At 39.2% G+C, this 12729-nt stretch overlaps 1 protein-coding gene across 2 annotated transcripts in view; it reads left to right on the top strand.

Annotated features, from left to right (window-relative positions):
• NSUN2 (NOP2/Sun RNA methyltransferase 2) overlaps positions 1 to 7420 on the top strand; it is a 45940-nt gene extending 38520 nt beyond the window's left edge. Inside the window, exons 16-19 of one of the 2 annotated variants that reach the window (XM_048839524.2) lie at positions 2030 to 2110; positions 3424 to 3562; positions 4803 to 4842; positions 6852 to 7420. In XM_048839524.2, the coding sequence (XP_048695481.1) occupies positions 2030 to 2110; positions 3424 to 3562; positions 4803 to 4842; positions 6852 to 7236 (645 nt within the window). In that variant the 3' untranslated portion in view covers positions 7237 to 7420. The remainder of the gene's footprint in view (positions 1 to 2029; positions 2111 to 3423; positions 3563 to 4802; positions 4843 to 6851) is intronic. The other variant, XM_048839525.2, reaches the window with a different exon arrangement.
• Positions 7421 to 12729: the final 5309 nt, after the last annotated feature.

Consider the following 12729-nt stretch of genomic DNA (forward strand, 5'->3'; position numbering starts at 1 on the left):
TGTGTTCCACAAAACATTCTCCTTTCCCAGCTTCTGCTGAGTCTAATATGTTGGAGTGGGTAGTGGTAAAGGAACAGAGGGTCAGTTTGTTTTTCCACCCTGCTTTATATACTCAAAGTGGTGAAGGTCTTGAGGCTGTGCAAGGAGTGGAGACACTGCAGGCTAAAGTGTTATGATCTCCAGTGCATGGAGTGCTTGCTCAGCAGACGTGGAACACACATAGATGACACATCTTGAAGAACTCCAGTTATTGAACAAGTAAATAACTTCCCTTTTTTGTGGAAATGTAGTGGCTACTCTCAGAATAGTTGTTAGGGTCTGATTCACATCAGGGACTTGAATCTGACTCTCCCACATGCCGAGCAAGTGCCTGGATCATTGCCTCTTGGCTATTCTGCAGTGTGCCTTTTTTCATTAAAAATATTAAAAGTTTTGTTCACATCAGAGCAGAAATGTTAAAACCTCAAATTTTTTTGTGAAGTGGAGTTCTTATTTTCCGGACGGACCTATAGTGGAAATACATTATAGCCCTCTGGATCATGTGTGAAAGTGTTCAGATTCCATAGCCTCCCAAATAAAGGAATGTATATGGCCTTCATCAGAGAAGTATCTGGGCATCTCACAAACATTAAAGGCTTATCCTTGCAACACACCTGTGAGATAGGGAAATAGTCTCATTGTACAGATGGGAACCGAAAGATTCATGGCAAGTTTTTTTTTGTTTTTTTAATGGGTTACACTGCTAAGCATGGGTGCTTAAAATAGATTTAGGATCTTAACATTAAATGTGTACGTGTGTGTGCATTTTTTATTATATAGAAAATTATTTATAATTTGATATATAATATATATAAATAAAATAAAAATACACGCACACACATATACATATATGGAAAAGTCACTTAAAGCCAAGATTAAAAACACATACGTGTGCGTGTGTGTATATATGTGTGCGTGTGTATATGTGTGTGTGTGTGTGTGTATGTATGTATGTATGTATGTATATATATATATATATATATATATATATATATATATATATATATATATATATATATATATATATAGAAGGGGTTACCTCAGGTCAATTAGGGACACCTGAATCCAATTAAGGGCTGCCTAAGGCCTTTAAAAACCCCTCCTCTAGGCAGAAGGAGGCGGGGGCGGGAGAAGAGAGAGAAGCTACTGCCAGGCTAATGGCAGCTGGGAAACAAGCTTTTCCAGGCTGAGAGGCCGTGCTCCTTCCCATAGGGGAACAGCCAAACCTGAGTGCCTGCTAGGGAAAGGACTGGCACCTCAGGGGAAGCAACAGGATGACACTGTGCCCCAGCGAGGAGGCAAGGAAAGGTATTCCCTTTTGTTTTGGGATTTAAGAGACTGTTCCCTTTTTCTTTGATGAAGGATCACCCATTAGGCCAACCATGGGGCCTACCCTGGAAACACCACTAAAGGAGCACAGAAGTGGGGGAGGCAAACACTGCCCAGAGTGGGACTTATTTACCTCAGGCCCGCCATTGCCAGAGAGGGAAGTGCTAAGTCTGGCAAAACAAAGGAGGTGCCTTGCCACAGTATATATGTTTTTAATCTTGGCCTTAAGTTACTTTTCCAAGGTCACACAGGAAGTCCTAAACAGAGCTGGGAACTGAAACCATTTCTTAGAAGCATTTCAGTGCCTTAATTGCAAGACCACCTCTTCTCCCCATAGGAATAAGTGATCAATTTTCAACAAGGAAGTGGTTAACAAGAGGATGCCCCAAGATGTATAACTGTATCTTCAGAGTTGGGAACTTTTATTCATCCTTTTCTTCCAAAGCACTATAACTTGAACAGCACTAATAATGTAAGCTGGTCTAAATTTTGATTCTGACTTTTGAGTTTAATTTAATCTCCAGCGGAAATGAAGACCTCTGTATGGCAGAGTTACTCTTCCCTGTGACTGCTAGTTAAGCAGTTTCAAGATGAGTTATGTAACTCTTAAACTTGGTTTTCCTTAAAAACTTTATTGATACTTTTTTACTTTGACTGACAGGTTATTAACACTGGGATAAAAGTCTGGTCTCGCAACAGTGATGGTGAACAGTTTGGCTGTGCCTTCAGATTAGCACAAGAGGTAATTGCAAAGCACTTTGCTTTCATATCATGGGAATTCTGTTCATATTTCCCATAGTGCCTGCTGTATCGTCAATATGAATGTTGCATATTATGAAATGCAGCCTCCAAACTTAGCGTTTTAAACTTCATTAAACAAATGGATTGCGTTCTGATGTTACTGTTCATTCAGAGCTTTTCTTTAATTTGATCTTCTATCAGAAAGCAGTGTGAGCATGGCTGGTAAGGTATACAGATGAGAATGCCAAACTCAGGACAGACTGATAAAAATAGGACAGACACCCCCCAAACTGGTGGTTATTCTAACATTAGTTTCACCAAACCAGCAACAAAATGAGCTTCTGTAGCACCACACTGGTTAACAAGAAGCTAACAACCCAGTCCCCTTAGGCAACCAGCCCATATCACCACCCAGACACCTGGGCTTTGATGGGAGGTTACTGAAAACCAGATTCATCACATATGAAGTTCTTCTTCCTATCCCAAAGGATTGGCCACTTCCCCAATTATATATACTTAGACCTTACCCAGATATCACACTGAAGCTAATCCCTTTAGTCTAAAGGTTTTATTATTTAAAAAAAAAGAGAGTTGTTAAATGGTCAAAGGAATCCTATACATTACAAGTGACTATAGAGATGTAAATCAGGTTCATAGCAGAGATGATAATTCTGGTGGCTTGCAAAAGTTGTTTTCTGGATCACACCCAAAAGCTTCAGGGTCATTCAGTCCTTTGTTCAAAGCTTCCATAGAAAGTTACAATTCAGAGGAATGAAGCAGGAATGAAGATGATGCAGTGATGTCATAGCTGCAGTTTATAGTTCACAACATAGGTACATGGAAATTTATTAGCGGAAATGGAGTCCAGGGTCACATGCCTTTACTACATCTCCTTACATGCTCTGTTGAATCATAGGGCATCAGTGGCTCCAGGCTGTCTGAGGCATCCTGGAGAAGAACTGCAGGGCGAATTAAGTCCCTTCAGTGGCCTGTTACCTCATGGATGGGCCATAGTGCAGAGATGGTCAGTGCTGATGCAAATTTGTCTGGGGGTGTCACCTAGGAACACAAAGCACAAGTTTGAGATACAACTATATAGCAGATATTCATAACTTCAGATACAAAGATGACACATGCAAATAAACAGGATTATCAGATTTAGCAAATCATAACTTTTCTAATGATACTTTAGATGACTTGCATAAGATTTATTACAGTTATATAATTATAATATGATAAATAGCTACCCATCTTTTATATAGCATCACAAGCAGAGATTGCATTTTAAAACTAATTGTGTTTTTTTACCACCAGGGAATATATACACTGTACCCATTCATTAATGCAAGGATTATAAACGTGTGCATAGAAGATGTTAAAGTGCTGTTAACTCAAGAGAATCCATTCTTAAGTAAATTTACCAGTGAAACACACAAACGGGTCAAAGACTTGGGTAAGCTTTCTTTTTTTATTATGGCAATATAGATCACTGTTTTGCATCTGTAAAACTTTCAAACTCTTTGCAATGAGTTATCCATTCAAATGAATGGAAAATCCAACATCCAGTTACTTTAATATATTAGTCTTCGCCATGACTTCTAGCATCTATAGTGCAACAGTTAATATAGACATTCTAATGTTGCTGGAGACAAGAGCCTTTCCAGAGGCTGTGGCTCCATCTGGCCCCAACCCTGGAATCTTAGTAGACTAAGGTCTGTAAATCCTGCAGGACCCAGAGAGCCTGGACTCTTGCAAAGAACATGACCTTCATGGAACCAGAGGAGTCACCAGGTCTGGGATTCCCACAAAGCATAAATTCAGCAAGAACTTCTGACTAGCCACATTTCTTAACTCTGCCTATTTTTGTTCCTGAATGTACTTTAGTTGAAGCTGTTCCTAATCCCTGCAGGTGTCTTTATTCATTGTATGTTTTAAGGATGGCATTGGCCATCTCTAGATTAAATATACTAATATTTTATCTAAACAGGTAGGAAAAGACACCCACTCTAAACTTTTTTTCCTCTCCCTATTATGTGAAGAACCCTTACAAACAGGTCACTGACTATACAGGAGAAACAGAAAAATGACTATAAGCATAGTTCTGTCAAATGTACACAGTAAAGCAAAAGAAAATTTCTTTTTGTTTAAACTCTTTCAGCTATAGTAGTCTTAAGTATTACTTGTAAAAATTCAGACAGAAGTTTGATTTTAGTTCTTTCATGCTAGGGTTTTATATAATCTTACGTCCATACTCATCACAATGGTATCTGCATGCCTGATGCTGTCCCTTTAAGATAAAATGTAGAGACAAAAGTATTCTTTCAAAACTCTAACCTAGTCTTTTGGCCAACACTCTGTGACTTCTGATTTATTTTTGGATACTACGTATGGAACCTGTAACCGATTTTAGAAAGACATTTTTATTATTCTAGAATTCAGGCATGTCTTTGTTCCTATAAGGGTGTTGTTTGGTTTGGGATTCTTTTGTTTGTTTGTTTTTTTGGGGAGGAGGGCAGGCTTTTCTGTGTGTAGATTTTTCCATCTATAAATATGAAACAGGAATAAAAATCTGAACTGTTTTCTAATCCCGTTTATTGTATTGCTAAATATAGTGATAAGGCTGTTATAACATTTTGGAATCACAAGTATTTTTTATGTTTCCAAGTAAATTTTATCTAATCTTTCTTTTCTAGCTATGGGGAGCATTGTCCTGAAGTATGAACCAGATCCCAGGTAAATAGATGCTTTACTAATACATTTTTTTTCACTTATCCCCCCTCAAAAAATGTGTAAGATAAATACATGTGAATATAGAAACAAGCACGTAACTCATTACAGTGGGTCTTTATCTTGAATTTCAGTGTCAGTTTAAAGCATTTGAACATCTTTTGAAATGAAAATATTTGCTGTGAATTAATTGTCACTGTATTTGCTGATTAGAAAAATAGGCTTCAGTTAGTTTAGTGGTTATGCCTAGCAACAGCCAAGTGGTATTTCACTCCATCATAGGCCGTGCTGGAGCATGAAAATTGTTCATAAATGTGGCATTAGCACTTCTTACATTTTAAAAAAAAAAAAAAAAGTTGATTCTCCTTAAATTTGGTCAAGAAATGTTGTTTTTTTAAAATTATCTTTCAGTCATGGATGTTACGGCCCCTATTTTTGTTTGGTCCTGAACTTGTCCTTCAGCATTGCAGGTGCAGCTTGGTGCTTCTAATTTACATGCCAAAGTGATTTGTAAATGTGATTGGGCAGTTAGAATTCTAAATGGGTGCAGTTGTGGAGGCCATTTTTGTAAACTTGCTTTTCTAAAAAGTTATGGCAGATTAGAGGTTAAGCAGGCTTTGCACTTCACCTTCACTATTGTCAGAGCTCTGAATGTAAATACAAGGCTTGAAATACTTGTTAACTCAAAGACTAAGCCAACTAGCCTCCAGTAGATGAAGAAAAATATGAATGGAAGCCCACCAGTAAGGTCGAGCAATACCAGGCAGGGGAGACATATCCAACACACAGTCTCTATTCCTCCTTACGGTCTTGGGGTTTTTTGGCTTCTCCTTCCAATACTTACCTCCGTTGCTGCTAATAGCTTTGCGGAGCACAGCTCTACAGTGAAATTGACGTGGTTCTTTACCAGTTTCACTGCTGCCTGCAGAGTTTGGAATAGAAAAAGTGAAAATGACTATTGTCTTGTCTGTCTTTACTTCCTAAAATGTAGAGCAGAAGCATTGGAGTTGTCAGTTGACTCAGGAAGGTAACAGCTTACATTTAGTTCACATTGAGAAAATTACCTTTGAAAGTGTAAGGACCAGACAGTTTTATTTTAAAGAAAAGCGTAAATGATGCAGGCATGGATGGCTTAGTAGGAAAACATTGTTTGTCAATGGCAAGTTGGATGAGTATATTTTTTTCCAAACTTCTATATATCTGGTTGAATTTTGATCAATGGATTCTCTCAGTCTTTTCCATATATGGAAAGAATCCTGGGATTTAAAAGTTCTTCCCTTCCTTGCTACTGTGTAAGGAAATGGAAAAGTATGTTGAAAAATTGGAAAGGGTGCAGAAAATAGCCACAAAAAATTATTCAAGGGCTGAAGAAAATGCTTTGCAGAATTCAATCTGTTTCGGTTATCAAAAAGAAGATTGAGAGGTCACTTGATTGCAGTGCATAAGTACCTTCGTGGGGAGAGAATATTGGGTTCTCAGGGCTTTTAAACCTAGGGGAGAAGGATGTAACAAGAACCAGTTTTCGGAAGCTGAAGCCAGACAAATGAAAATTAGAAATAAAGCTTTTTTTTTTTTTTTTTTAAACAATGAAGGTGATATTCCTTGGTAGTTTGTTCCAATGGTTAGTGAGAGATTCTCCAACTCCATGCTTTAGGCTCAGTACAGGGTAATTAGGTGAAATGTAATTGCCTGTGAGAAATAGGAGAATAGACTGATCAAATAGTGCCTTTTGGCCTTAATCTCCGTGAATATATGAAATATGAGTTTATATAGTTACTGCTCTACTTGCCTGTATGTTCCTCTCCCAATCTGTAATATTGACTTGTCCTTATCAGTGTTTAAACAGTGCTGGATTAGGTATTGCATTAAAAGTAAAGTTGCTGTTAGAGTTACATAATACTGTTGCCTTGCTCTATTGAAATCATGTGTATAGCTATTAAATTAAAATATTTCTGTAGAAATGAATTGTCAAGATTAATTTACTCAATCTTTACCAAACACTAATTTTTTAATAGCAAATCTGATACTCTTCAGTGCCCTATTGTTCTGTGTGGCTGGCATGGAAAGACCTCACTTCGTGCCTTTGTGCCCAAGAATGAGAGACTTCATTACCTGAGGATGATGGGAGTTGAAGTGTTTAAAGCAAAGAGGAAAGAGGAGGATTTTGAAAGTAAAACAGAGGAAGGAGATCAGGACAACACAAAGAACATGGAGGAAGAGATGGATATAGAACACAATGAATTAGCCACAAAAATGGAGGCAGAAGTGGACGAAGAACCTATTCATGAGCTTATGGAAAGCAGTGTTATAGAACCAGAGAATAAAATGGAAAATGTCCAGCCTTCCAGTGAAAATGCTGAAAATAGAGACATTACTGACCTTAGTAGTGTGAAAGCTTGAGTTTTCACTGTCTGTCATTTTGGCATTACTTTCATGATATGTAATCTAGACATTTGTCTTCAGTATGTAAATACACTTTTAAAACTGTTTCAGTTTCTTGGGGGAAGTTGAAATGTTGGCACGAGGTATTCTTTTTACAGAAGTTCCTCTGTTATTTTTTAAATAAAAAAAAATCTTTCCCTAAGAGTCTGTCTTGTTCTTCCCATTTAACTCCATTTCATTGATAATGTGGTATGTCTGTTGCCATCAATGGACTATGCACCAGTAAATTCCAACACCTGGTGTGTAGAGATTGATTTTCAAATATGAATTGTTTATTTAATTTGTAAATCCTGTCTGAGTCTGTCTTGATAGGATCATTTTTGAAAGAAGATCAATAGGTTTTCATGCAAAAAGCATGAGGTTTTCAGAGAAACATAATTACAAGAGAAGTAATTTTACTCTATAGTAAATGATGCTAAATAGTTTATTGTAAAAGTATAAAACATATTGGGCCAATGTACCATAGTACAGTTACCAGAAAAATTACTCTTGTTATTGAGTATATTCAAAGTTGTAAACAAGAGACAACCCCCCTGAATAGGAAATACAGAACATATATATTTGTACATTGAGTGATCAGTATGTGCAAAAGTCCTAGATGGAAAGGCAGTTTCCCAAGTTTGAGAGCCAGTAAATGTCTATGTAACATTTCCAGCTCTTGTTGGCTGAGCGTACAGTAGCAATGTCCAGGAACACTATTGGTCATAGGTTTCAGAGTGGTAGCCGTGTTAGTCTGTATCAGCAAAAACAACAAGCAGTCCTTGTGGCACCTTAGAGACTAACGAATTTATTTGGGCATAAGCTTTCATGGGCTAGAACCCACTTCTGGGAAACTGCAGCCATCTCTTCCTGATGCCCACCATGCTTTTGTAATCCATGCCTCTGTCACTTCAAGACTAGACTGCTGCATTGCACTCTACCTGGACACTATACCTTAAGTGTGCCTGGAAACAAGCTGCCACAGAAGGCAACCCTAGGTAAGCAGGGCTTCCTAGCAGGAGCACATGACACCAGTGTTCCATAATCTGTATCGGTTGCCCTACAAGTAATTATGGGTGGAATTTAAAGTGTTGGGTTTGATACACAAAGTACTAAATGGCTCAGAGCCACTTTCACCAATTCAGTGATACCCCACAGCTATGACTTGCTGATCCGTAATCTCAACAACAATATCAGACAAATGGTCTCTATTTCAGTTTTGTATAATTTCATAAAGAAGAATGTCCTATCTTCTGACGTGTTAAAGAAAAGAAAAAACAAAGCGGGTGAGGTAATGCCTTTTATTGGACCAAATTCTGTTGGTGAGACAGACAAGCTTTTGAGCTACACAGAGCTGCTCTTCAGGTCTGGGAAAGGTACTCAAGTGTGGGTTTTTTGTTCATTTTTTTAATAGTCTCATGTAGCAAACTTTTCAATTAAGAATCTATGAAAAAAGGTTAAGAAAACTATTCTTCAAACTCATATTTCATTTGTTAAAGATGAGTCCATTTTGGAAATGAAAAGCCTGCTAAATATATTTTAAATGAAAGTTAGGATTCTTTCCTCTATTGTTTGATCAAATCAACTTGAAATTGACTATGCTACTTTTGGGCAGCTTTATAAACTGAAAAATGACTTAGCAGAGCTTTCCCTTGAGAGAGAGGTTTGTATGCCAACAAGTTCCAAATAAATTCCTGACTCTCTCTAATTCTTTCTTTTAGGGTGACTTGGATTTCATGCTGTTTTAATATTGGCATTCAGTCAGTTCATATTTGCTTGTCTGCATTTGAGAATTAAGCATTTGCTTTAAGTGGAAGACGGGTGAAATATTTGTAGTATTTTTGAACCTTAAGGTCTCATGTACAAGGCCTGCAATGCCCTCTCCCCATAATATAGTAACTTATCCAATCAGTACTGTTGATCAAAGCTGTTAGAATATAGTGTAAAAATTCACCCACTCAAATTCTCATTTGTGTTTATGGATTTTTATTTTAATGATGCCTGCCATTATGTTGCTCTCTAAGGAAAAGCCACCCATGAGCAGGTTGCATGAGCTGTTAGGATTGACTGACTTTAAGTCAACAAGTTCACATCAGCATCAGTTTATTTAAATACTTCCAAATAGTATTTTTTTCCTGTTTACATCAAATGTCATAGGTTCTCCCCTGAATGGAAGTACGCAACACCCCCCCCCCCTGCTTGTATTAATAACTCAATAAGCCCATAAACTGGAAATCCCTCCCATCCATATATTACTAAAAACAAACATGGAGGCAGAAACTTACAGGCTCCAGCTCCAGCATAGCTTCTGATGCTGTATCTGCAGCAGACTGCTCCCCAGGGCTATCCCTAAATGGGTCCTCTGAGTACAGATCTAGGATGTTCTGTAGTTACTCCAATGGCATAACCACTTTGGTTATTGGCATTGGCTCCAGGGTTGCCCTTCATCTGGTGGTTGACTCTCCTCTGGTGGTACTTGTGAGGGGTGTTAAGAAGTCATCATCCTCATCATTGTCATGCACCCTGGAAGCTCAGAGCTTAATGCAGTTTCCATTAGTAGGCTGAATTCCTTGTAAAAGAGGCAGGAAGATGGGGAGTTCCAGAGGTGCCATTAGCATCCTTGACTTTGCAGTAGTCTAGCTTCAGCCATTTGAGCTGGTCTCTGCATTGTTCTGCTGTCCAGTCAATCCCCCCCGCTCTCACCAGCTGCTCAAATATAGATGTGATAATTTCTCATGCTCTTGCTAAAGTCAAATATCTTGCTCACCTTGCACCAGAATCTGAATCTGTTCCTCTGGCCAGCTACCAGTGCACTTTGTTCAGGAATTCATCTTACTGCTAATCACAGCTAATACATATTACAATAGCCTGTGTCAGTTCCTGTTGAGCAGGCTGCTTGGAAATGAAGTGTTAAAATGCCAAGCAGCTGTATTTGAACCAGGAGGTTGCTTCCAATTCCTGGGAAGTGAGTTGCAAGTTTTGGAATTGCAGGACTGTCATAAATATAAAGGGAAGGGTAAACCCCTTTGAAATCCCTCCTGGCCAGGGGAAAGCTCCTCTCACCTGTAAAGGGTTAAGAAGCTAAAGGTAACCTCGCTGGCACCTGACCAAAATGACCAATGAGGAGACAAGATACTTTCAAAAGCTGGGAGGAGGGAGAGAAACAAAGGGTCTGTGTCTGTCTGTATGCTGCTCTTGCCAGGGACAGAACAGGAATGGAGTCTTAGAACTTTTAGTAAGTAATCTAGCTAGGTATGTGTTAGATTATGATTTCTTTAAATGGCTGAGAAAAGCATTGTGCGGAATAGAATAACTATTTCTGTCTGTGTATCTTTTTTGTAACTTAAGGTTTTGCCTAGAGGGGTTCTCTATGTTTTTGAATCTAATTACCCTGCAAGATATCTACCATCCTGATTTTACAGGGGGGATTTCTTTATTTCTATTTACTTCTATTTTTTATTAAAAGTCTTCTTGTAAAAAACTGAATGCTTTTTCATTGTTCTCAGATCCAAGGGTTTGGGTCTGTGGTCACCTATGCAAATTGGTGAGGCTTTTTATCCAACATTTCCCAGGAAAGGGGGGGTGCAAGTGTTGGGAGGATTGTTCATTGTTCTTAAGATCCAAGGGTCTGGGTCTGTAGTCACCTAGGCAAATTGGTGAGGCTTTTTACCAAACCTTGTCCAGGAAGTGGGGTGCAGGGTTTTGGGAAGTATTTTGGGGGGAAAGACGCATCCAAACAGCTCTTCCCCAGTAACCAGTATTAGTTTGGTGGTGGTAGCGGCCAGTCCAAGGACAACGGGGGGAATATTTTGTACCTTGGGGAAGTTTTGACCTAAGCTGGTAAAGATAAGCTTAGGAGGTTTTTCATGCAGGTCCCCACATCTGTACCCTAGAATTCAGAGTGGGGGAGGAACCTTGACAAGGGCTGTGAAGCATAGCCCTCAAGAATTGTGGGATGGTGTTAGTAAACTCTTCAGACCCAAGTCTCGTGGTGTGGACTTGAGCTGTGTCCAAACTGCAAAATGCCTGGGGTCCACCCCTCTTAGCATGGTCCACAGGTCCAAGTCAAGAGAGTGTTCCTGGCCGAATCAGACTAATTTGTGATGATGGAAGAGAAGGTTGGTCCTGAACCTGAGTCTGGGCTTAGTGTGTTGTGTAGACTACCTCAGGGTACCAGGACTTCCTCAGCCAGCACTAGGGAGATACTGAATAAGGCTCTGATTCACCAGGATGTCTACCTTTAAGCATTTAGTCCCTCTGAAGTCAATAGGACATGCTTAAAGTTAGGTACTTGCTTGATTACATAGTTCCACACAAATGTCACAAGGGCTAAAAAATGGTTCTGTGCTGCTTACATTCTATTTGTTCAACTGCTTCTCTCCTTCCTTCTGGGAGGTGGGGTGATCAGTGAAAATGTGAAATTGCTGCCTCCATCCTTTGGCTTCTTGGAGAGGGGAGAGAAGATGCTCTTTTACACTGACAGTCTATACTATTATGGTCACTACTTTTACAAGACTATGACAAACTTTGTACAAAGTATGCCTTGTGAGGGATCATTTGAAAAGTCATTATCTGCTAGTGTATCTTCGTCGCAGAAAAACTGGTTTGTGGGTGTTATCCAGAATTACAACGTATTTCAGTGACAATCATACAGTAGAATCTTATAACTTTGTATATAGTGTTGCCACACGTATTTTAACAGGATAATGATACATCATGAGTGGCTGGTCAGAGTGCTCATGTATTTAGCTGGTAGTGAATTAGCATGCTGAAGGCTGTGTGCGCAGGGCAGAACTGGAAATTCTGACAGCAAAGCAGTGTGAAAGGCACCCCCTGCTAGAGATTAAGGGGACACAGGTGTTCAACAGGCCAGATTGTACTCTGGGTAATGTCATACACCCACATCCCTCCAGCCTTCCCAAAAGTAGAGGATCCCAATGTCATCCTCTCTGAAGGCTAAAGATATTTGAGAGGGAGGGTTACTTCTGCCAGATTGAGTACTCCACAATGCCATGGTTCTGTGTGGGCTATTCATAGAGGTGCAGGATTACTCTGGGTTTTGTCGGATTTTCCCCATACCATAAAATTTATGGGAATAATAAAAACAGACTTGTTTGGGCTGAAATTAGCAATGAGGCAGAGGGCGGGAAGGCCAAAACTCAGGCAAATTTCTTGATTTTCTCTCAGGACAGCAGAGTTGAACAGAGCGATACAGCCCCCTGCCTCCTTATTGAAATTGGCAGGTACAAAGGACACGTGGTGGGGGGGGGCTATTTCTTTGTTAATTGCTATTGATTCTGTTTTGCCATTTAAATACAGTGTTTGAACTTGTTGGCTGGTACCTTGTTTTTCTTTCGTTGTAACACCATTTTGCCCATTTAAACCAGCTTTGTAACTGTTCCCCTGAAACCGTTACAGAAATGAAATAGCACTGCCAGAGCCCCATTTTATTTTTATACTTTATTCTGATTA

This window comes from Caretta caretta, chromosome 2 (genome assembly GCF_965140235.1).
Source record: "Caretta caretta isolate rCarCar2 chromosome 2, rCarCar1.hap1, whole genome shotgun sequence".
Taxonomy (NCBI): Eukaryota; Metazoa; Chordata; order Testudines; family Cheloniidae; genus Caretta; species Caretta caretta.